The sequence below is a fragment of the Epinephelus lanceolatus genome, chromosome 8 (assembly GCF_041903045.1).
Source record: "Epinephelus lanceolatus isolate andai-2023 chromosome 8, ASM4190304v1, whole genome shotgun sequence".
NCBI classification, from domain to species: Eukaryota; Metazoa; Chordata; class Actinopteri; order Perciformes; family Serranidae; genus Epinephelus; species Epinephelus lanceolatus.
Genome location: NC_135741.1, coordinates 658,674 through 685,308, shown reverse-complemented (window position 1 = coordinate 685,308; position 26,635 = coordinate 658,674). Strand labels below are relative to the sequence as shown.

At 43.6% G+C, this 26,635-nt stretch overlaps 1 protein-coding gene across 1 annotated transcript in view; it reads left to right on the top strand.

Moving 5' to 3' along the window:
* kcnd1 (potassium voltage-gated channel, Shal-related subfamily, member 1) overlaps positions 1 to 26,635 on the top strand; it is an 82,994-nt gene that overhangs the window by 1,561 nt on the left and 54,798 nt on the right. The window contains exons 2-3 of the mRNA XM_033628813.2: positions 7,808 to 8,053; positions 12,088 to 12,800. Coding sequence (XP_033484704.1) covers positions 7,808 to 8,053; positions 12,088 to 12,800 — 959 coding nt within the window. The remainder of the gene's footprint in view (positions 1 to 7,807; positions 8,054 to 12,087; positions 12,801 to 26,635) is intronic.

The window sequence follows — 26,635 nt, the reverse complement described above, 5'->3', positions numbered from 1 at the left end:
ACCATAAAATATCACCGAATAAAGCCATATGAAACGTGAAAGTTATGATCCCCCTTTCTAGACGGTATATCTCAGCCAAAAATAGTGGTAGGAGTGAGACTCTTACCTTTTATAAACCAGCTAAGTCCCCGCTAACAGCTCCACATAAGATCGCGAGTAATCCTTTAACTTTTCCCGTCGAAAAACAGCATGACATGACTTGTCACCACTCATCGTGATTTTGGACTCCGTGTGTTTAGGCTGCTCTGGTGCCAAATACATAATAAATAAAAGAAAAACAATGTTATTTTTGAAAAGTCGAGAGCTTCCTGAATCTGGCAATACCAAACATCACATGGTTTGATGACGTAGTGCGCCTGGGAGATACCATTTAACAGAGGAGGAGGGGAGCGAGGATGTCGGCGTCCTGGCGGAGTTAGAGAGGTTGGAGTGTGGAGGGTTTGGTGATGGTGAAAAACTGTTGTTATCAGTCACTAATATACGAAAACATTCAGCTCAAAAATACAGTCATGACCTTTCAGACATGTTGTTAAGACCTGTTGTCAGCAGGTGTTGTTGCAGAACAGTCTCATTAATAACCAGCAGCTTCTTCCTCTGAAGTCTGACACAGGTTGTAGGCGCTTCTCTTTATCTCCAGAACAAGGACATCACTTCTTTTAAATTTACATTAACCCCCCGCTGTCCCTCTGTGATGTCAACGCCACCTCTTTCATGGTATTTCTGCCTCACCAGCAGCTCTGTGTTCCGTCCTGCAGATCCAACGTGTCTGTTCCTGTTCACGGCACTCACTTATAACCATCCTGGGATCAGAACAAAGTGGTCGTTCCTCTCGTTTTAATTGGATTAAGAGAAGCGCAACAATTGAGTCACCGCTCACACGAGTCTCATCTTTAGTTTCATCATCACCAGGAGACATCCGTCCGATAACCTGCAATATTTCGTCATCTGTTGAACCGTTCTGTGTCTCCTCTGTGCAACATGCCGTCGTTTTAAAGTCTCACACTTTGTCTTCACCTCTGCCACTGTGTGTTAGCGCTGCCTTAAAGGAACAATGTGTCAGAGTTAGTGGCGTCTGTCAGTGAGGATTACAAATTACAGATTACAGATTACAACCATCTGAAACTCCTCCTGGTCAGAATTCCTTCAGTGTTGATTGTTGAGGAGCTGAATTATCTCTTCCTTTCAGAAACACACACACCAGCTGATTCACACTCTGAAGAAAGACGTGTTTCTCTGACGCTGCTCATCATGCAGGATCTGCTGATTATGAACACATGAATGTCTCTATCTAGAGTCAGTGTTTGGTTTGGCCGTTCTGGACTACTGTAGAAACATGGCGGTGCAACATGGTGATCTGTGTAGACGTCTCATCCTGAGGTAACGAGAACACATCCATCAGATCAGATCTAATCAGAGCTTTTATTTAGTCTGTGTTGTTTCTTGTCGTTCTGCACTGAAGCTTTTAAAGAGATGTTGTTGAGCACATATGGCGTACACATGTTCGATAACTGCTGACTGATTTCTCATGCACAGATTCAGGACTTGCTCAGTGTAGGTTCACTACATTACCCATGAGCCTCAGTGTTTGTTCCAGAATGGGCCATGATATATGCTGCATTCCATTTACCTTGGAGGTCAGAGGTCAGAGCTGGGAGTGATGTCACAGCGTTGTAGCACATGTTGGCAAACCAAAGTGTCGTCAGTAATCCGAGTTGATAACAAACACATCAGCTGTATTTGGCGCATACACACAAACACCGTAGCAACACGTCCACAGGTAGAAGATTTACCTGCAGCTTCACTGCTGTTGATGTGCAGAGTGTCCATCTTGAATTTTAAGGTTTGATGTTGAAATACCGCAACAAAGATGTCGGACAGTCAAGTAATGTTTGAATTTCCTGCTGTGTGGATGCTCACATTATGACCTTTTGCCAAACTTGGTCATTAATGTCTGTGTCAGACACAGACAACAAAACAGACTTCCTTTTGCGGCAGTATGTTAACGCTGTCGGGCGGCGTCATTAAACAACGCCAGTGGATGTCATCAGTTTGAAACATCACCTGACAATAACGTAATTTAAGGAGCAGGAAAGTCCCTACAGAGCAGACGGGAGGGGTGGTGGATGGGTCCAACAGACCCTGGACTTTCACTCAGGAGCCCGCTGTTCACTTCCTGTATGAATGTAGAGTCAAACCATGATAATTTCTTTCTAAACCTAAACACGTGCTGTTTTTGCAGAATGAAATAAACATTAATTTGAGGTGTTTTACTGATGTTCTAAGTTTATTTAGTGCATCCTATGTAGACGTCACAAGTGGACTAGCAGAGCAGCGATCTGTGACGATTTGGGAGAGAGAATGTGTCGGTTTGCAGACGTTGGGTTTTGCTCTTCATACCTCACGGTCAAGATGTCGTCGGCATGACACGTTTGGAGGTCTTTGGTTTTCACTTTCTTAACAACACAACTGAAATCCAACAAAATATCAACTTCATCTGTCAGATTTCCAAAAGCAGATTAATTTGCATGTATTTATCCAACAGGCTCTAATTTCAGCTCCATCAGAGGCCTGGCAACAGAATCTGAGCTCTCTGATTGGATGTTAGTCACAGCAGGGCTCTCTGGGACTTGTAGTCGACTCCTGAAGATGTTCCAGACACAGTTTTGTTCATTTGGCTTTTTTAATGAAGCAGAAATAATCAGAAGTTATTATAAAGGCAGCACCTGCCCCAGTGTTTAATCATCGGGTCACATTTCTTCGTCCATGAGGAAAATTAAAAGCTCTTTAACTTGCAGAGATTCATGTTGCTCCTGATGTGCTGCGCTCTGCCTCTGCTCCTTCCAGGGCCCAAGGTTGTAAAAACTGAGCGTCTAATCAGCATCGATGTGCATTTAGGCTGAAATAATAACAAAATGGCTCCACAGTAAAAATAGATTTTGGTGGCTTTCAGGAATCAAACATTTTCTGCTGCGGCGGCAGAACGAGAAGAAAGTTCCTGTCAGGACTTTGACTTTGTCCTCATTGTTAAAAAGTAAAAGCAGCAGCGTGAAGTTCTGAGATATAAATACAAACATTCTGTAACAACACATAATAACATGGAGGCATAAAACAGGCTCCACTGTTAGCGTCAGTTAGTGATGCTTCAACGCTCTCGTCTTACTCAACGTCTCTGCTTCAGATGAAGCCGCTGTGTTTGTGTTTTTAACACGTGTTCAGAGAACTCAGTTAAACTCAGGAAAATATCTAACGTGGCCTCGTTCTCTCCCAACATCATGTTCTGTGTTTCAACATTTGACGAGGACACTAAGAGCATTAAAAACTGTTTGTAATGTCAGTTAAGTTCCAACGAGCTAACAGGAAGTGCAGCTGTTGTCACCTCCGTCTGTGAGCTGGTCACTGTCCATGATGTGCAGAGATCTGAGGTCACAGAAGACTTGTTGTTGTAAGATCTGATGCTCCGCGTATTTGCCGTCAGCACGTTTTAATAAAAGAAAGACAGCTGACACTAGCGAGCCTCCTCCTTCTGTCTAACGCAGGACACACAGAACACAGAGAATGGATCATGGCTGCTGATGGCGTCATAAACTGTGCATCACTCTGTTGCATCTGCTGTCTGCCCCGGCTCCACGGCTGATTAACAAAGAACATAAAGTTTAGCAGCTGCATGCAGTTTGCCTTTTATTTACATACTTTGGTTTCATACTTTTATTCTTCCTTATTGGACTGCAGTGAATCACACTTTCCCCTCTGGGATCAATAAAGTATTTCTGATTCTTCCTGAACACGTCAGCGCTGCTCTGCAGTCGTCTGCACGGTGAAATAATCCAGCAGTTAACCACAGCTGGACCGAGAGCACGGCACATTCACACCGTCTGTGTGATGGCAAAATGTGAGAGTCCTCAGATAACGTGTGAGAGCGGTCGGACGTAATGTCTCCATCCAGAGACGACGCTCTGTCTGTCTGTCTGATGAACACTGGGATCGTCTTCGTCAGCAAAGACACCAGCATCATCTGAGAACTTCAGTATAAATGTATAAGGAGTATATATATGTATGTGTATATATATTCGTGGAGGTTCAGCGGCTGCAGCAGCTTCACAGTCCTCTGTTGTGAATCTGTGTGTGAGCTGTTGATGAGTCAGCAGGTGTTGAAATGATACAAACAAAAGGAAGGACTCAGCACAGTGGGATGGTCATCTCTCTCTCTCTCTCTCTCTCTCTCTCTCTCTCTCTCTCTGCGTAGGTTACAACACTGACACATTCTCCTCTGTAAGATCATCTCAGGTAAAGCTGCAGCTTACCTAAGACTGAAGAGTTTATCTTTGTGAAGCAGACATGATCTCAGGTCACTAATGGATTCAGTGTGAAGCAGCACAGAGAGCAGAGAGGTTCTGCTGTGGTCTCTGGTCCTGGACTGATCTGCAGGTTGAACTCAAACTCCACATCCTTTATCTCTTTAAAAGATGTTAAACTCAGAGGCCACGTGCACCAAAGTGTTTTTATACGAGGCCAGTGTATTTTTGTAAAGCTTTGCAAAGGGAACACTGTGTATTTACACTGTGCTACAAATACCAGCAGTGTGACGAGGCGCTGGGCTTGAACTCTGCACTGAGCGCTGACACTAAGGTGTTTGTTTCCTGAGTGCAGAGAGTTAAGATAGTTTCAACTTTAAGTAAAAACCTTGTGCTTGTCACCGTCACTGCAGCTGTTCAGTCACAGTGACAAATACCACAAAGACAAACCGTCACATCTGACATGTGTTGATCAACAACAACACTGGAGGAGAAACCTGTTAATACTCTGCACACACACACACACACACACACACACACATATATATATAAGTATATTCAGCCCACACAGACCAGCAGGTCCGTCCTCTCCTGCATGCTCTGCCTTCGCTTCAACCAGAGAAAATACTAGTATGGAAGTTCCACATCATAACAATCAGACGCAACCAACTCATCTCAGCTGAAGAACTCTGAGGAGCGCTTGGTGTTTTCAGCTTTGGTGGACGCAGCCTACAGGAAGTGGTCACTGCTCGCTGCAGCTGCTCTAATTAACCAACAAACTCCAGACTAAATATGTCATTAATGCACTGTTTCATTATGTGATGTGTTTTTGACAGACGTGCTGTTGCTGTTGTGACCTGATGTTGTTTCCTGTTTGTGTTTGCCTCGTCTCATTTGTAAGAGGTTTTAATCTCAGCGTGACTTCCCAGTCTGATAAACGCTGTGACGAGTTGGTGCTAACATGAGGAAGCTAACTGGTTCCTGCTCTCTGTCAAACAAACACAATGAGACGATGTTGCTCCCAAACATTGAAAAAACATCTTGACGCAACGTATCATTGAATAAAATTCTTCTCGTCTCCGAACAACGTTAGCTGTCAGACTCCGACAGACTCAGTCAGACTCAGTCAGACTCAGTCAGCTGTCTCCAAAAACAGTTTTATTCTCTTCTCAAAATTTAGAAAATAAGACCAAAAGCTGCAGTGTTATTATTAAAGTCACTGCTCCTTTCACAAAAAGTGTAAATCAGATTTTACTGGTAAGCCCGAAAGTCCCCCAGTTGGGAGACGTTGAGAGCGACGTTGCAAACACAGTGTGAAACAATACACTGATCACGAGGAATATAGTGATGTTGCACATCAAATTAAACAGCAGAACCTCGGCTATACTGCTGTAAAAACCCTTTTTACATGCCCCAAACACAGCTCCAACAACAACTAAATTAACAACAACAAATCCAACTCCAACAGCACTGATATCCCGACCCATTCGGTATATTTCGGGCTCTAACTCGACAACACATTATGCAAAACACACACCGTTACTCTCAAATGAAAGCTGAGACTCCGCTGTTTCCACACATGTGCACTCTACCACAAACCATCAGAGAGCTAGAGCCCAAAGAACAACAGAAATCTTTTCGCCAAAATATATTTGTAATATGTCTCTTACCTTGTTGTTTTTGCCATGAAAACTCATTCTGCTGTTGATTCACGCTTCATTCCCGTTTTACCATGATGTGGTCCGTCATTCACATGAATCCAGGCGGAAAACTTGACGGCCGGAGGTTCCAGGGGAAGCATAACAATGACCACTCACAGTCGCCCCACAACACGTTCTGCTGACTCTGATTGTCTTACAGTGCTGTCAGTCTCGTTTTGGTGGGTATAGCATCATTCTATTGGCTCTAACGAATCAAACGAGGTGTCAATCACTCAAATCGGCCGAACCGTCACAGAGATACAGGCCTCCAAAGCTCAGAATAGAAACTCAGGTTCAAATGTAGTAGGTGCATATTGGTCAGTTTGGAGTGGGAAAAAAACGAAACAGTCAGTTGTATATGTATATCCTAAACATCAGTAGGGATTTACAGGAACAAAAAATGAAAAATATTGGATTGTACATGACAAAAATCACATGCAAACATGGTGCAGTTTTGGAGAGCTCGCCTGAATTTTCTGTACTAAAACCTCTCTAATATTGTTCTGCTTCACTTTATCAGAATCAGCCTTTGCAGAGTTCATGTTCACATATTGTACTATGATGTGATCGAGGTTTAGAGCTGCTGCTGCATCATTACAAACTGATATTCATCCTGAAAATGCTTTTGTTTCTAGGCGAACCTCAAAATGTTTCATTTGTGCTGTGTGCCATCTTCATTTACTCCTCACATATAACACACATACTGATATTTACACATCTTAACAAATGTCACAAGTGTCCCCTTTACCATGACACCAGGAGTATTCAATAGACCTTGTGGTTGCAGAGATATATGCATTTCGTTATGGGGATGCAGTTTTCGAGCAGAGGCCTATAAAATATGCTTAGCTTTGAAAATGAACATTAAATGTCACGGGACAGGGTGGAAACAGTTGTCACGTCTCTCACTGAAGCAGCACTGTGTCAAAATACTTTACTTTCACTAAGTCAGAGGGTTAGTGTAAAAATGTAGTTAAAGTACCAAATGTAAAAGTACTTATTTACTTATTTACTTTATTCCTGTCATAAAACACAGTATTGGATTACTTGAAGGTAAATTAATGAGAGACTGATTCAAGGTGTTTTCTGCACTGTCAGAGAAAGTGAAAGTAAAATCCAGCCACAGATTCTTGCTTGGACTCTCTCCTTAATATTTTTGTGTTTTTTCAGCAATGTGTCTTTTGGACAGCTGCTGCTTATGAGTTCATCTCTCAGCAGTGCATCAGGGACGTCGCTTTAATGTTGCAGCTGTAAAATGGTAACCAGGTGATATCTGTGAGGTGGATCATCATGTTTTTGTTTATTATCAATAATCTGAATCTGTAAAGTAACTGAAGCTCTCAGGTTAACCACGTGCAGTAAATTTCTCTCTGATGTGGAGCAGGCGAAGGAGGAAGTGACAAAACAATGGAAATAAAGTACAGGTTCCTCAGACTTGTACTTTAGTACAGAACTTGAGTAAATGTACTTAGTTACTTCCCAGCGCTGCCTCTCAACCTGTGAAATGTCATCAGAAATATTATCATGTAGAAGTCAGTGATTAGACGAGAGCAGATTGTTGATGTGGAGTCTCTGAGTTCATCTAAAGACATTTCATTAACTCTCATCAACACTTTGTTAACTTGCTCATGTGTCTCAGAAAAACTGCCGCATTTCTTTTCCTCGGAGGACAAATACTGAGCAGCAGATTGTGTTGTGGATGTGAGTGTAGATTCGTGATTCAGCAGCATGGACACCCACATCACATCCAGTTTTAGAGTTTCAAAAGTGGAACAAAAACAAAAACATCTATTCTTTTCTCCTCCGTCTCCGCAGACATGGAAGAACACTTTGGATCGATATCCAGAGACGCTGCTGGGCTCTTCAGAGAAGGAGTTTTTCTACAACGAGGACACGCAGGAATACTTCTTCGACCGAGACCCCGAAATGTTCCGGCACATTCTCAACTTCTACCGCACCGGGAAGCTCCACTACCCGCGGAACGAGTGCATCCAGGCCTTCGACGAAGAGCTGGCCTTCTATGGTATCGTGCCAGAGATCATTGGAGACTGCTGCATGGAGGTAAACCTCCACTTCCTGTCGAGTGACAGGAAGTGATCTGGTTTAGAGTTTTTAAAGTTGCTGTGTTTGGCACCAAGAAGGAGCCGCTGATCATCACCTCCCTGCTTGGGTCCTGACGAAACTTAAAAAACACGTACATAAAGCAAAGTAAAATGTTCCCAGACGTTGTGACGAAGCTAAAAGGACAGATTTAAATTAGTGATGAACATTTATGTCGTGTCTTTAATGAGCAGTGCAGTACGTATGAAGACATGCTAGGGCTGAGGATCAAAGCAAATGGCCACTTTAGAATGAAAACACAGACAGTACTTACTGACCCTCGTGCCCACAAGAAGTCCAGTGTAGTTTTTAATCCACAAAACTCGTTTGGGGTATCGGAGGAAAACAGCTACACTTGAAGTGCACGGAACCCACATTTTGAAAATGTAATAAAACTCCGCTAATGCATTTCAAAAACATTGGAACGGCTCGTCTGTCATAATCCAAGTGCCCTGAAGCCGCAGCATGCAACACTGACTTGAAAAGACGTAATTTACTCCACTTTTATAGCATCACTGGTGTAAATGACGTCTTTCACATCGCTTTAATTCAAGCAGTCGTGTTTGTATTTTAATTTTCCTCTTCGGTGTGTAGCTCAGTGAATTACTGGGGATGTTTTGGTTCCCAGATTTTGCTGCAGAGTGAGCGCTCTTGACTTTCACACTACTCTTTGGCACAGACAGCTGTGGACGTGATGCAGCGGCACAGAGGAGGAGAAACTTTCCACTGTAAAGGCCACAACACACCAGCGGCCAACGCCACGCGTCAAAACATATGCCCCTATTATTTTCATTGTGCAACTCCACACCAGCGCTCCTGAACTGCCGCCGTGCTGCACTTCATGCCTCTGTCCTATTTCCAGCTTCGCCGCCGCCTGAATTAAATTAAGTTCCCCCACTCGCTTTCTGCTTGTACAGACCAGCTCCTGCAGCAGCTCTTCTTCTCTGCTCCTGCACTTTATTTTGCAAAATATTAATAGATGCATATTTGTATTTAACGACCAAATCTCGGGCTCAGTCCTTCGGTCCATTACAGACTTTTACTGTGAAGCAGCTGCAGGAACATGTTGGACATGGACTCACGTCTGTGATCCTCGACGCTGTTGTGTTTTTTGTCGCAGCTCAACACAACAACACGTGATGACGGCTCTGCAGCTGAAACACGTCTGTGTCTAAATGTTGTCGTCTGTATTCTGCAGCGAGTGCCGACCTGTTTTGTTTTGGCTCAACACAGTCCGATAAAGGAGGACAGATTCTAATCTTTATAACGCCTACATCCTTCCTGGTGTACTCATGTGTGTGCTGTGACCTTTGACCTTTGATTTCCTCCTAAAGCCTGACTGTAGTGTGGCTTGTTCTGCTGCTGCTCTCATTAAGTCTCTTTGGAGAAGAGCATGATCAGCTAAATGGCTACAGTGTAAGAGCAGCGATGGATTACTAACAGACTCCATGATAAACCTCCGGCTCATTAGGACGGCGGTGATGAGCCCTCTGAAACAGCAGCGGCTCACATGGAGTCTGATTTAGCTCTTTTATAGCTGCTGCTTTTGGCTTCGTGTTTCTGAGTGATTTCTTTAACGAGCCATAAACAAGTCATTTTCCTGGCCGCTCGCTGTCTCAGTAACAAATCACCTTCAGAGCTCTTTATCTCGCCGTTTGTCACGTTATCCTCAGAGGCTCTCACGTCTTTATATCCTTGTTTTCAGATCTGACCCGTCACTGACTCACGAGCGGCTCGGTGGTGTGCTTCCTCAGATTTGGCAGACTCCATCATCTTCACAAACGTTGATTCAGCTGTGAGAGATTCTCATTTCTGGATTTCAGTTTTTTCACTTGCTCACACTTCCCCCACAGTTTCCCTGGAGAAACGTGCACATGCTTTTTATTTTTATTCCTTCAGTAATTTCACAGGTTCTGCTGCTTTTCTTTCGGTAAATGAAAGAGTTTGGCTCGTTATCCAGGGTTTGACGAAGGACTTTAACGTCCCTCAGATCAGTTTATTAGCGGCTGTGGAGGTCGCTGGCCGCTGTTTAATTTATGACTATATTAGCTCGTTAAGGGCTAACAGGAGACCTAACCTTAGTGAATCTGAACTCAGAACGATCATTAAAATGACGGAGCTCAAAGTGAGTTATTGGTGTTTTGGTGGAAACTGAATCAGTTTGTGGTGAAGAAAAGGCTCTTAATTCCTTTATAGGTGTGTTGGTTTATTAATACTGTGCTGGTCCCAGTATCAGCTGCCTATCATGTCATGGTTTATCCCTGGTAAAGGTTTATTCTGGGGAGTTTTCCTTAGTGGAAGCGAGAGGTCAGAGGTCAGATAAAGATTGAAGCCCTGAGTAAATCTGTGACATCAGGCTTTATGAACAGTGACTGGAGCTGAAGTCAGCAGCTGACATGATGTTAACAGTGATCAGCTCACAGGTACAAAACTATCATCATGAAATCAGACTGTCAGTAACCACAGACTGTATAAATGATGGATGCAGCTTTGGTGACATCACCTGTTGGTTTGTGGACTGCAGCTCTGATGCCTCCAGTTTGGCATTTCAACTGTCGCCATCTTGTTTTTGGAGCCAGAAGTGACCATATTAGGATGAGAGGGTGGAGCTGAGGAGGAGTGAGGGGTGGAGCTGAGGAGGAGCGAGGGGTGGAGCTGAGGAGGAGCGAGGGGTGGAGCTGAGGAGAAGCGAGGGGTGGAGCTGAGGAGGAGCGAGGGGTGGAGCTGAGGAGAAGCGAGGGGTGGAGCTGAGGAGGAGCGAGGGGTGGGGCTGAGGAGGAGCGAGGGGTGGAGCTGAGGAGAAGCGAGGGGTGGAGCTGAGGAGGAGCGAGGGGTGGAGCTGAGGAGGAGCGAGGGGTGGAGCTGAGGAGGAGCGAGGGGTGGAGCTGAGGAGAAGCGAGGGGTGGAGCTGAGGAGAAGCGAGGGGTGGAGCTGAGGAGGAGCGAGGGGTGGGGCTGAGGAGGAGCGAGGGGTGGGGCTGAGGAGGAGCGAGGGGTGGGGCTGACTCACAGACTGTGGCCACGCCTCGCAGACAGAAGCAGTAACTTAAAGTCATGACAACAAAAATAAAACCAAAATGGCTGAAGCTTCATACAAACATCAGATTATTTTAACACCTCTCGTCTCAGAGAGGAAAAGTCACACTGACAAACTTTATACTGTCTCAGTGTCGTCTTCTCTTTAATCGTCCCACAGACCGTAACATCTGATCAGTCAGCTGCTCTGTGAGACATGGAGCTAACAACCATCCAGTGTGATGTCAGCAGACTGTACGATGACGGCGCCCACTAAATCACAGGCTATGATGTCACAGCTTCACACACTGAGTGATGCTGCAGGGTCAACATACAGGCTCACATTAGTAACATTAATAAAACTATTATTATCATCAATAGAATTAATAAAATGTCTGAAAAAATTATAAAATGAAAAATATTAAATTTTCCAAAAATGTGTTAAAAACATCTGAAAAAAACTGAAACTGTTAAATAATTATTGAAATGTCAGAAAAATGTTGATAACATTTCCAAAAATTATTATTAAACATCTGAAACAGTGGACACCACTGCTGTGTGTGTGTGTGTGTGTGTGTGTGTGTGTGTGTGTGTGTGTGTGTGTTTGCTAGCTGCTGGTAAAAGGTCAAAGGTCAGTGTGACCTCACAGAACATGTTTTGTCCATAACTGAAGAATTCATTCACTAACTCTGACCAAACTTGACACAAATGTCTAACAGGATAAAATAATGAAGGTCAAAAGGTCAAAGGTCAGCTTGACTGTGACATCATCATGTTTTAACGTCATATCTCAGGAAGAGAAGGGGAGACATTTGGTCAGATACTGATCATGAACAATGTTTAGAGGCCTCACGCCGTTTGTTGACACGCTTCTGAAGTCTGGAACAGTGTGATTGTGGTGCGGTTCAGGTGGAGATGGGTGGAGGAGATGATGAATTATAAGTTGGCTGATGTCGTCTTCCTCTTCGTCTCTTTGTGAAGGAATACCGGGACAGGAAAAAGGAGAACCAGGAGCGTCTGGCGGAGGACACGGAGGCCAACGAGGCGATGGACGCGCCCCTCCCTCCACACAGCACCTCCAGGGAACGTCTGTGGCGAGCCTTCGAGAACCCCCACACCTCCACCATGGCGCTGGTCTTCTACTACGTCACCGGCTTCTTCATCGCCGTCTCTGTCATCGCCAACGTGGTGGAGACGGTCCCCTGCCGGCCCCCCAAAGGCAGCGTCAAAGACCTTCCCTGCGGGGAGAAGTACCAGCTGGCCTTCTTCTGCATGGACACGGCCTGCGTGCTCATCTTCACCTTCGAGTACCTGATGCGTCTGTTCGCCGCGCCCAGCCGCTGCAAGTTCATGCGCTCGGTGATGTCGGTGATCGACGTGGTGGCCATCATGCCCTACTACATCGGCCTGGTGATGCCCGAGAACGAGGACGTGAGCGGCGCCTTCGTCACCCTCCGAGTCTTCCGCGTCTTCCGGATCTTCAAGTTCTCGCGTCACTCGCAGGGTTTGAGGATTTTGGGCTACACACTAAAGAGCTGCGCCTCCGAGCTCGGCTTCCTGCTCTTCTCCCTCACCATGGCCATCATCATCTTCGCCACCGTCATGTTCTACGCCGAGAAGGGCACCAAGGGCTCCACCTTCACCTCCATCCCGGCCTCCTTCTGGTACACCATCGTCACCATGACCACGCTCGGGTGAGTTGACATCAGTTTAACGTTGTGTGTGATTTTCACCAGCTGCTGTAGCTGCTGATGGACTGCTGTTAATGTGTGTGTCCTTCGCCGTGGTCGTCCTGTTGCATGTCGGCACACGTGCTGTGTCGTTATTACTGGCTACAGAGGAGAGCTCTACAGTCTGTTTCCACCATGAAAAGAGATGAAGTGTGAAACCGTGTGTGTTTGTGCGTTTGCCTCCCACTCGTTGCTTCTCGAGTACGGTGGTGTATCTTCACCCTGCCGCCGCCCACACACACGCTCGCTGCTGCCATGTGGATGGAGAGTGTGTGTGTGTGTGTGTGTGTGTGTGTGTGTGTGTGTGAGGATGATGGTGTCTTCACCCTGCAGCTCTCCAGCACTGATCTATTATCTGCTGTTCAAAGAGCCTTTGGAAACATCAGAAATAGAGTGAGTCAGGAAAACTGCCGCCATAAACCCCGACCGAATCACCATACCGCTTTATAACATACACACACACACACACACACACACACACGCACAGTTGGCGTCGTGTCTCCTCTATATGTCCATACACTCCTACCTGTCTGTGAATGGAGAGAGTGAGAGATGGAGTGTGATACTGGGAGGTGTGAATGGTGGAGTGTGTGTGTAGTAAACCAGTGTCAAACTCAGTTTGGAGCTTTGCTTTGTTTTGTTCAGAGAAATAAAGAGATGTTGTTTCAGTGAAGTGAAGGGTGAAATGTTTGAGTGTGTCTGTAGCTCTGAGCACAGATCCAGGAACATGGAGGCCTCATTGGACGTTGGATGGTACGTCAGAGGCGCCGCCATGTTTGAGAGGTCGAGACTAACTGTAAACAAATGACAGTGAACAGGAGCTGAGGATGATCTGCATAAAACGTATTGTAACGATTATATTTGTCAACTGATGGCAGTGTCTGCAGTTAATTATAATCTATATATTGAGTCTCTAATGGCTGCTGGATGCTCAGTAGACGAGTGTGTGTGTCAGACTGACAGGAACTGAAATACTGACGTGGAGGAAAATGATTTATTGTCATGAGGAAGAATAAAAACTCACATTTGTCAAACACGACTTTGGTTTAGGGATGCACGATGATATGACACGTCATCAGCTGATCAGCTGATCAGCTTTAAAATGATCAGAATCAGCCAACATGTTGTTTTCTTATTTAGCACAGTGAGTAAACATCACAGACACAGTAAATTCATGTCTCCACCTGCTGGTGGGCCGTCACCATCAGAGTCTGTGTGTATGATATGATGTTAATTCACTACAGAAGAGACTTGATGATGATCACTGACATCAGGTGGGATAAAGTGGATATATTGATATCAGTTATGAGTCAGTCAGTGTGTTTACACGGACAGTTTAATTCCCTTTTCCGTCAGAATCAAAGTTCATTCCTATTAAAAGTGATCTTGTAAACACCTAATTCAGAATGAAAATGACCAATGTGACTGAAAATGTGGCTGGAATATTTCAATTCAGTTCAATCAATCTTATTTATAAAGCCCAATATCACAAATCACAATTTGCCTCACAGGGCTTTACAGCATACGACATCCCTCTGTCCTTATGACCCTCACAGCTGATCAGGAAAAACTCCCCAAAAAACCCTTTAACGGGGAAAAAACGGTAGAAACCTCAGGAAGAGCAACTGAGGAGGGATCCCTCTTCCAGGACGGACAGACGTGCAATAGATGTCGTACAGAACAGATCAGCATAATAAATTAACAGTAATCCATATGACACAATGAGACAGAGAGAGAGAGAGAGAGAGAGAGAGACAGAGAGAGAGAGATGCAGGTAATGACAGTAGCTATTCCCTTTCTAATTCCCAATGAAAGAATTTCTCACACTTGTATACACTCATTCCTCTTTAAGTTCATTCCGGTCTTTCTGCACATGCTCGTTTCCTTGCCCTTCTGGCGCCATGACGTATACAGCGCACATAGCAACAGGCTGAGATAGAGCAGTCGGACTCGTTGCACTCACCGGTTTCCATTCTCCACAGCACGGTCTTCTATCTCCCTTCTTCGACCTTCTACCTCCCTTCTCCTCCTCAACAGATGAAGCATTAGCAGAACAAGGTTGTTGTCGTACTGCTGCTTCAAGAATATAAGCAAAACACGCCTGAAAAAGGCACTAAGAACGGCGTCGTCAAGCATCTTGTTATCCGGAGCGAAGACTACAGTGTTTTCTTCTGGTAAATGTAAACACGTAACACCCGCCCCCTATCCAATCAGAAACCTTCCCTGCCCCAAACCTTGTGGACCTGAATAAAGGCGATTAAACTGATCTCTGTGTAAACCCTCATTCAGAATGAATATTTCTCATGTAAACTACCTGGAAAGACTTTAATTCAGAATGATTTCATTCAGAATGAGAAGCCATCATGTTACCACACCCAGTCAAGTTGTTATATATTGGATATATATATGGATTATTGTGCATCCATAATTTGGTTTATTTTCCTTGTTAACACCTGTGGAGACGTTCCTATAAAATATAATGTGGAAGTAACAACTTTCCACCAGCGAGCTAACACCGTCTGCTTTTTATCAGGTCATTGATCATAACACAATACAGTAACTTTACCCACTGCTCATTTTAACGTGACTGTAGATTGGTTTCCATCCAGCCACGATACTGAAAGGCTCGCTAACATGCTAGCTATGTTAGCTTGAAAGGTGCGTTAGCAATGGCTGAACGCTGGCCGTCAGAAACAAACATCTATGATCCATTATCTGTTTGATGTGTTTCCTTTTTAAAGTGAGCGGTGCTGAAAGTTACTTTATTCTGATATGAATATAAAGGAGTTCATAAACAGACAGTGTTAGCTCGCTAGTGCGCAGTTAGTCGTGAGTTGTCTACTTCCACATTAAATTATATTCTACAGGGACGTCTCCACAAATATTTAACCAGAGAAAATAAACCAAAGTCGTGTTTGACAAATGTGAGTTTTTATTCTTCCTCATGACTATAAATCATTTTCCTCCACATCAGTATTTCAGTTCCTGTCAGTCTGACACACACTCTCCTATAATCTCTATATTATATAGATTATAATTAACTTTTTTTTCTACCACACATAGATCATAAACTTGGCGGCACCGCTGACACAGTCAATGCAGCGCCTACATACAGTATATGTGAGTGAGGAGTCTTTCACACCTGTTTCCTGTTTCCTGTTCACCCTGAGAGGACAGACAGGTCACTCTCTGATTGGACAGCTTATGTTAATTAAAAATCCATAATGTTAATATTAACAAGAATAATGAGGTGCAGATGTTGATTTGTACAGCTGAAGGAAACCTCTGTTAGGACACTTTGGTTATGTCTCTGACACTCACTGGAGGCTTTTATTCTGAAAGGTCCCTTCACTTCCTCCATCAGCTCCTCGTTGTTTCTCCTCTCCTCTCCTCTCCTCTCCTCTCCTCTCCTTGTTTCCTCAGTCTTCAGGTCCATTAGTTATCAGCGGGGAGAGGCCGACCTCTAAATGGATTCTCCAGGCAGAAAAACACAACTCAGGCTTTTACCTCTCCTCCTCCTCCTCTTCCTCCTCCTCCTCTCCTCCAGCTCTCAGCTACTCCCTGTTTCCTTGTGGGGAGTGTCCCTCTGTTTGTCCTCCCCTCTCTTCTCTCTTGTTGCTCGTATTGATCATTGATCAGAGCTGATCAGATCCAGATGTGGTTCCAGATACATGAGATCAGTTCGTCAGAGTTTCAGTTTGATCTGATTAATAAATGATGTAGCGTTCAGTTGCATCGCGTGGAGCTGCAGAACAGTCACTGTTTTAAATCTCTGAATTATTCAAGCTCACTGAGAAACGTTTTTTATATAAATTCAGCCGACAAACAGACAAACATCAGTCTGCCCTGTCACTAGCTCAGGTGGTATCTGTGTTACCTCTCTGATGTTTCATGGGTGTCGGCCTGTCGGACTGTATTTGTGTTTAAAACATGTCAGCAGTGGTGCCCCAGCCCTCACTCTTTTCACTGTATTGAAAGTCATGCTGTTTGGCTTTCTAAATGTTTATCAGACCACAGATGAGACAAGAAATAGCTGTTATGAACCGCCTCGCTCCCCGCCGCTGTGTTCTGATTCCCTGGGAGGAGAGCGGACAGACAGACCTTCAATCAGCAGCTGTAGCTGCTCAAATTCAGCTCAAATCCTCCAGGTGTCTGTGTCACAGCAAGCTGGTGTCCAGCAGCAGTGTCAGGTCTAACCTGTGTAACAGCAGCAACAGAAAGTTTTCTGATGTGGTGAGGAGGCGGGGCTGTCCGGTCCCTCTGAGCTGGAGTTTGATCTGACTGGATTCAGATGTCTGCAGCTGCTGACTGGAGGTCACGCTGGATTCTGATCCATCCATCTTGGTTTTTGGGTGTTGCAGTGCAGGAAGTTGTTTTCAGTGCTGGAACAGAAACTTTCTCTGCAGGATTCTCCTCCTCTGAATCAGACGTTCACCGTCTGAAGGGACGACAAACATCTGCAAACAGCCAATAGGAACGCTCTCTGCCTGAAATGACCTGTGATTGGACAAAATCTCCTGAAAACAAGAGGAGGAGCAGGAGCCAAGTGCTCTGAGAGGAAATTTGAGTCACAGTATTCTCAAAGCTTATTATGGGATGTTTGCCCAGTGATGTCAGAATGAAACTTCCTACTCCAGCTTTAACTTGTCTCTGCACACACACACACACACACACACACACACACACAAACACACACACACTCAGTCTGTGCTGCGTCTGATCATAAATGTCACAGAACATCAGTTTATTTAAATCTATTGTTAAATGTCTGCCCTCATGCCAGAGCAGCAGCAAACACACAGATGTATCCAGACGGTTGGCGTGTTTGTTGGTGTCCGTCGCTGGAAGTCACTGACCAAGTGCTTCAGATTGAGACCAGGTGGTCCACAGTTTGTCATTTTGGATCAGCACTGAAAACAGTTTAAAAATCTGCAGATTGTGTTTGGGCCTGGTCATCAGATGTGTGATGTGTCCAACAGAGGAGCGCACAGTATGAACACGTGCACATGTATGAAATCATCTCTGGATTTAATCTGATATGAGACACTTCAAAGTATAAATGACTTACTGAGTGAAAAGAAGAGATTTAGGCCTTTTGTTGTTTTAGAGAAAAGTGAATTTATAAAGCAGCCGTGGAAATCAGTCAGGAAACAGCAGAGAGCAGCATGGAGGCCTGTGAAGATGTACCCAGCGTCACCTCGTGCAGACTAATTTGGAACAACTAATTGTTGACGGATCAACTTCAGTGTCTAAATGAAGGAAATCATTCTGACACCGATGGATGATTTAGAAAATGATCGTAAAGTTTGTTTATAATTTTTTATTTCCTGGTTTCAGAGGAGACTTTCAGTTTCCTGTCATGTTTCAGACGGTGTTTAAACGATTTTACAGCGTCATGATGGAGAAACATTTATCCATTAAATTAAGTCTAAACCATTTGTTCGTTTTCTGGGTTTTCTTCTCCACTCTATCCTCCTCCTCCCGCCCCTCTCCTCTTCCTCCCTCCTCCCGCCCCTCTCCTCTTCCTCCCTCCTCGACCTGCTCATCTGTTTCTCTTTGTTCACTTCGTTATCGTTGTTTTTCATCATGTTGCTTTTATTGCTTTGCTGCTGTGTTTTATCACTGTGCAAATAAACCAGGAGTGAAATCATAAACCTGCTGTAGCAGTGTGTGTGTGTGTGTGTGTGTGTGTGTGTGTGTGTGTGTGTGTGTGTGTGTGCAAGAGGAAACATAATCTGCTGGAGCTCGTCCAGAGCTGCTGCTTCCAGGAAAACATGAACACTGTGTGTGACTCTGCTTCAGCTGCTCTGATTGTTAAAAAAAAAAAAAACTCTTTCAATAGAATAATTAGTCGTTTGTGTCACAGGAGGAATCTTCTGTTCTTCTGTTCTTACAGTAACAAGCTGAAATTATCTCAACTTGGTTTTCTTTCGATGAGCAGCTGGAAATAAGAGAGAACAGATAAGTTTCAACACATAGAAACTAAACTCACCTTTTTGTCCCTGCTGTGTTTCCACCTGTGATTAACGTGATCTGAAGCGTAAAGATTCAGTGCGTCATCCTGACACGTGACTCCAGGGGAAAGTCCTTTTTTCTGTGAACCATCCCCCACCCAACCTGCCTCCTTCTGCCTCCTTGTTCACTGCCGTCAGCACATCGGTCACACGATCACAGCCTTTCAAAATATGTGGCATATGTATGAATTTGTGTTCATTACTTTTCGATGGAAAACATACGAGAAATTTGTGAGAACTGCCTGATGTTAGCTGAGAGATTTGGTCAAACAGTTTATTACCATAATAATTGTATGAGGAAAAACCAGAAACACAAAGTGTCCCGAAATTAAGATTCAGCTGGTGACACTTTCGTCTAATGATGTAGATGTCACAGTGGGCACTTTTTACCTGCCATACCATCTTCTCAGCTCATTCAGTCATTTTCCACTCTTCCCGCCTCGCCGCCACACCTACCTGCCAGCCTATCACCTGCCCACATATTTCCCGCTCCTGCCGGTCCACTTCATCAAGCTAATGCCTCTCACCTGTGGATCATTACCTCCTGTCACAGACTCTCGTTGCCAGATTGTTCTTCGCCATTCGGATGCAAGACATTCCAGCGTATGTTCCCGGACTGCTTCCTCGTTACCGACCCCGCCGACCCCTGACTCTCCTGCTTCGTTTGCTCCCTGGTAAACCACTCAGCCTTCAGTCCTCGACCAAGAGCTCTGCTTCTACGTTGCTGGATCCTGTTCGCCTGTTCCCCGTGGCTGTTTGGAGAGATCGTCACCCAGCTCTCCATAGTGACTTTACCTATTCATCCACCCATGGATTGCTTCGCGTGTGGCTGCACATTCACCACGGATTCCACTCATCATCGCTGCTGATAAGTCCCTCCCTGTCTATAGTCGGCCTCACACTGGTGTGGCAGCTTCTCCTGTGAGAACTCCTGGTTTTGGATTCCCTGCTCGTCTGATATTGTCTCCCATCTGCTCCGTCACGGTCGCCGCTGCACACGTTGGAGCAGTTTGCCATTGTGCGCTCTCTGCTTCGGTGTGACACACCAAGTGCTTTGGACTGAACCCGTGTTTTGGAAGTTTCTGATCCAACAAACTGACTCGCACTGTTTTTTCACCGGCCTGCTCACTCTGAGTTTAAAAGTAGTTTCATTAAAGACTACACAAACTGTCCATGTGTCTTTGGTGCTGCTGTTGGGTTCTGACTGTACTCGTGACCGAAGAACTTCTGTGGTTCAAACATGATTTTCAGCTCTGAGTTTATGAAAACAATTCATCCAAAGAATTTAATCTTTAGTCACATTTACATAAAACCCCTGAGAGTAAAGGACCGTATATAGGACCAGCTTTATACTCAGTATGTAGAGTCTGTGCTGCGGCTGCTGCTGCTGCTGCTGCTGCTGCTGCAGAGCACTTTACCATCAACATTATTTATAAGAACAAGAGTGGAAGCAGCCATTTCCTCTGAGGAACAGGATGTATATGAGCCTGAGAGCGAGAGGAGCAGGCCTTATAAAACAGCCTGGATGGAATTATAGAGCATCTCAGTGCACGCTGCACACTGTTAATGTTTTAATAGAGAGGGGGGAGGACAGGGGAGGACGGGGGAGGAGAGTGAGAGGAGAAAAGAGGAGGTGCCAGTCAAAAGAAATCAAAAGAATGTAATCAAAGACGCAGAGTGTTAGAGAGACTGAGAGGGTTCGATGTTGTAAAGCTTCGCAGTTTATCGCCTCCATTTCCTCCAGCTGACTGACGGGGGAGAAAATGGCGTCTGAGGTCCTCCTGCGGCTGTCAGACGCCCACTGAGAGCTCCCTCGTGGAGGAGAAGTTGGTAAAACTGTTTGTTGTACTGTGCCGCAGGTCGTCAGATAAAGTTCAGGCTTTGGTTTTGGTCTCTGAACAGACACGATGAAACTAGTCCCTGAAACCTCATTGTGCAGCTCCACATGAAGGTTCAACAGGAAACAGGTCCAACACCAAACTGCACCTCAAACCACCAATATGGGGTGCCGTTTGTAAAGTGTCTCACGCTGAAAATAACATCAACATTTTGCCACATTGAGCTTCAAACAATGTTTAAAAAAGTATTGTGAAATTTTTTAACGTCACCTTTTACCACATTTACAGCAATATTTGTTAACTTAGAAATATATTAAATAGTTAAATCTAAATATTAAATGTGGCACCTAAATGTTAAATGTTAAATCTAAATATTAAATCTAAATCTAAATGTTAAATCTAAATATAAATGTTAAATCTAAATGCTAAATCTAAATCTAAATATTAAATCTAAATCTAAATCTAAATGTTAAATATAAATGCTAAATATAAATATAAATGTTAAATCTAAATATTAAATATAAATCTAAATCTAAATGCTAAATCTAAATCTAAATATTAAATCTAAATCTAAATCTAAATGTTAAATATAAATGCTAAATCTAAATATAAATGTTAAATCTAAATATTAAATCTAAATCTAAATCTAAATGTTAAATCTAAATGCTAAATCTAAATCTAAATGTTAAATCTAAATGTTCTGGGTGAAACTAAACATTTAGCTAATATGCAAATTCACACTGCCGGTCACCGGAAGTACCAAAATAAAAGCTCGAGATGGTCAGACTGTGTTTATAGAATCAAATAACGAATTAAAACCAACTTATCGGGGGAAATGAACACTTGAACATACATTAGCATGATAATAGCTACCTAAAATAACAAGAAACGTGTTTGGAGAAATTTTATTTGACGTGTACTTTGAGTTGTTTGTGTCCCTTCGGAGGGACTAACAACCTAAGCTAAGCTAACAACCGTTAGCTTTTAGCACCGTTAGCAGTGTCTGTAATGACTCATAACTCTTAAACGGTCCATGAAAAAAATATTTTTTTCCAGCGGATATCTTAGTTACAACGTGATTGAGCTAGCAAAGCAGTTTTGTGTTGCGATGTGTGGTATTTATTCAGTTTTGGGAAATCACGATGTCTAGAAAGCATCAGTGGCTGCAGCTCACAGGGACAGCTAACAGCAGCAGCAAAGCTAACATCAGGACGTCATCTGTTAAAAGCCTCCCGTTGTCGGATATGACATGAAACTACTCCAGTTAGCTCAATCATGTTGTAACTAAGACATCCGCTGGAAAAAAAAAAATTTTTTTCACTGACCGTTTAGAGTTAATGAGTCATTACAGACACCGCTAACGGGGCTAACAGCTAACGGTTAGCCCCGCTAATCTACGATAGCCATGTTATTAATTTCAGAACGTGATAGTAATGTTTGTTCAATCATTGTGTTTATAGACTTTACAAACACCAGATTAGTCTAAACGGTGATATAGTGACGTGAAAAATGTGAGATATGCATATATATATGTAGCTAAACTCCGCTGGTTTTCTACCCGGAAGTATTTGTAAACAACAAGGTGATTCCCTCCGAAGGGACACTAACAACTCAAAGTACACGTCAAATAAAATTTTTCCAAACATGTTCTTTGATATTTAGGTAGTTATTATCACACTAATGTCAATCAATCAATCCATTTTATTTATAAAGCCCAATATTACAAATCACAATTTGCCTCACAGGGCTTTACAGCATACGACATCCCTCTGTCCTTATGACCCTCACAGCTGATCAGGAAAAACTCCCCAAAAAACCCTTTAACAGGGAAAAAAAAACGGTAGAAACCTCAGGAAGAGCAACTGAGGAGGGATCCCTCTTCCAGGACGGACAGACGTGCAATAGATGTCGTACAGAACAGATCAGCATAATAAATTAACAGTAATCCGTATGACACAATGAGACAGAGAGAGAGAGAGAGAGAGAGAGAGAGACAGAGAGAGAGAGAGAGACAGAGAGAGAGAGAGAGAGAGAGAGAGAGAGAGAGAGAGAGAGAGAGAGATGCAGGTAATGACAGTAGCTTACAACAACATTAATGAAAGTAATAATATTATAGTTATAGTTCTGGCTACTGTGGTACAATATGTTGAAAGTATGTATTAATATCTGGCAGTATACATGTGTGACAATAGTCATATGTGTATAATAACAGTAGAAGTATGACTAATGACTAATGATAACAGCAGCAGCAGGAGGCATCTGGCAGGACCACGGCAGCAGCACAACCACACACGTCACACTGTCCAGGCACCGCTGTGATATGAGTTAATCTGAGAGACAGTGGAGCACAAAGGCTCCGGAGAAGAAGCCGAGTTAGTGACATCCAGAATGGCCGAGTTAGCAAGATGCAGTAATAGGATACGAGAGAGAGAGAGAGAGAGAGAGAGAGAGAGAGAGAGAGAGAGAGAGGGAGAGAGAGAGGGAGCCCGGTGTATTATAGGGGGTCCTCCGGCAGACTATGTTGTTGTTCAAGTGTTCATTTCCCCCGATAAGTTGGTTTTAATTCGTTATTTGATTCTATAAACACAGTCTGACCATCTCGAGCTTTTATTTTGGTACTTCCGGTGACCGGCAGTGTGAATTTGCATATTAGCTAAATATTTAGTTTCACCCAGAACATTTAGATTTAACATTTAACATTTAGATTTATATTTAGCATTTAGATTTAGATTTAATATTTAGATTTAACATTTAACATTTAGGTGCCACATTTAATATTTAGATTTAACTATTTAATAAATTTCTAAATTAACAAATATTGCTGTAAATGTGGTAAAAGGTGACGTTAAAAAATTCACAATACTTTTTTAAACATTGTTTGAAGCTAAATGTGGCAAAATGTTGATGTTATTTTCAGCGTGAGACACTTTACAAATGGCACCCCATACACCAACACATGTTTTTACATGTCCACTCACATCATGTCAGTCTGTCGGGTGGGGAAATGTTGATGCAGCATCGTCATGATATTTTTGTGTGACAGTATCTTAACAATACACAGACGCCAAGAATTGATTTTTTAAATGATAAAATAAATCATTAATATTACAAGGATGAATTAAACTTTGGATGGCCTGTGACAATAATAAAGTAAACTGCTTTTACTGTTCACAAGAATCTGCTGCAATAAAAATGACTGATGTGAGATGAACAGACTGAAAACTTTTTATTATATCAAATAAAAGAGATGTTGATAACATTTTCCTTTTGGGACACAATTTACAGTCAGAAAAAAGGAAATCACTTAAAATCTTAAAATAATGAGTTGCCATTTAAAAATAATGACTCAGTGTCTCATAATAAGGAGTTAGTATCTTAAAAGAACGGTAACTAATAACTAATGCAGCACACATTGCTCTGTATCACAAGAAACTTTCTCAAAATAATGACTGAGCATCGTTTGTCATTATTTTGAGATGCTGAGTCATTTCTTTGAGATTGTTTGATTATAATGACTCACATGAAGTGGGTTTTTATAGATGAGTTATCAGAAGTGATAAAGAGAAAAGTAACATCAGGGAGCCGGCAGAGAGACGTTAGGTATCTGCATGTAAAGTGATCACGGAGCTGATAATGACTGTACGTGTCAGTTTAGAATGAATTTAAAGGAGATAATTAGTTCCTTAGAAACGAGTGTTTACAGACAGAAGGAGCAGTCAGAGATGAAAGTGCTGCCAGTTAACTGAAGAAGAAGAAGAAGAAGAAGAAGAAGAAGAAGAAGAGTAATAAATGAGTCTAATTTCAGATCTTTGATTTTTATCCAACACAAACTCTGATTGTACCAGTGTGTGTGTGTGTGTGTGTGTACAGGAGACTGATCTACAGTCAGTCTGAGCCCATTCATGAGTCTGAATCCTTCGTCATTACAACACCACACTGCTGCGAGCTCCCTGTCACAACTCCTGTGGTCATGTGACCCACATGTGACCTGTGTATAGAGTGATAACTGAGTCATTGTGATCAGAGTCAACAGTAGTTTGACAAATCTCACTTGCTGATCTGTGCGACTGTACATCTATCCTCTCTTCCTGTTGGCTGCAGTGGAGTAAAAACCTGAGGACTCCTGCACAGATCCAAACTGGGATACTGGGAGAGGAAACCAGCACCTGAGGCCACAGTGTGAAAATGATCAATAAGCTGTGATTAATCGATCGAGTCCTGGCAGCAGCAGCAGCGCTGTAACGAGGCTCTGATCTGTGGTTCTGTGTGAACGGCACATCCACATCTGAAGATCTGTGGGAACATTATCAGTTTGTGTTTATTATTTACATCGTTAGAAACAGTCTGAAGGCTGATGACGTTTCTTACGTTTTATTTTATCATTAAATATTTGAATTCTTGGTTCCTCTTTACATCCTGAGGAGAGCATGAAGGATGAACCACACTTTCTCACAATCCATCCAGCTGTTGCTGAAATATGTCAGTCTGGATCGTGATGGAGGACAAACTGACTTTCACCCAGGAGGCCGGTGTTCACTTCCTGTAAGATTGTAAAGCCAAACCCTGTTCTTTGTTCCTAAACCCAACCATGTGTGTGTGTTGGCTAAACATAACCACGTGTGTGTGTGTTGGCTAAACGTAACCACGTGTGTGTGTCGGCTAAACGTAACCGTGTGTGTGTGTCGGCTAAACGTAACCACGTGTGTGTGTCGGCTAAACGTCACCACGTGTGTGTGTTGGCTAAACGTAACCACGTGTGTGTGTCGGCTAAACGTAACCACGTGTGTGTTTGTCGGCTAAACGTAACCACGTGTGTGTGTTGGCTAAATGTAACCGTGTGTGTGTCAGCTAAACGTAACCACGTGTGTGTGTCAGCTAAACGTAACCACGTGTGTGTGTCGGCTAAACATAACCGTGTGTGTGTTGGCTAAACGTAACCACGTGTGTGTGTCGGCTAAACGTCACCACGTGTGTGTGTTGGCTAAACGTAACCACGTGTGTGTGTCGGCTAAACGTAACCACGTGTGTGTTTGTCGGCTAAACGTAACCACGTGTGTGTGTTGGCTAAATGTAACCGTGTGTGTGTCGGCTAAACGTAACCACGTGTGTGTGTCAGCTAAACGTAACCACGTGTGTGTGTCGGCTAAACGTAACCACGTGTGTGTGTTGGCTAAACGTAACCACGTGTGTGTGTCGGCTAAACGTAACCACATGTGTGTGTCGGCTAAACGTAACCACGTGTGTGTGTCGGCTAAACGTAACCACGTGTGTGTGTGTCGGCTAAACGTAACCACGTGTGTGTGTGTTGGCTAAACATAACCACGTGTGTGTGTTGGCTAAATGTAACCGTGTGTGTGTGTTGTTGAAGGAAAAAAACATCAGTTGGCGGTGTTGTACTTACGTAGTGCTTTTATTCTGAATAAAAGCAGACAATGCATGTAACAGGCTGAAGTTGACACGGCGTCCCAGAACGTCAACAACCAACACACCCAGGGTACCTTGGACGTCATATGTTAATGACCAAACGTGGTCATGTGACGAGGTCACAGTGAGGGTGATGATGGTGTTAATAAAGTTTGGAGTGAGCCGACTCGCTGCCTCTCCTGGTTCACAGTCTTCAGTAGTCGCTCCTTGATTGTCTCCCTGTTCCTGAACAATAAGAAGATAAATAACTTCCTGCCTGGCGTCCTCAGAGCGAGCAGTGAGGACAGAGGAAATGAAATGAGCTCTGCAGGTGTGAATCCACCTGTGGACCATCATGTCTCTGATAACACTGAGAGCTCAGAGGATCAGAGCTCGTTTCCTTCAGCACAGATTTCACATTAAGCTGATTTACACAGAGAGAAGTTGGAGGAGAAAATCTCTGAGCAGCAATAAAGACGAGGAGGATCATATTTCACATGGTGATGTGGACACTGAGGGGCAGAGGTCATAGGTCGGCGTCCAA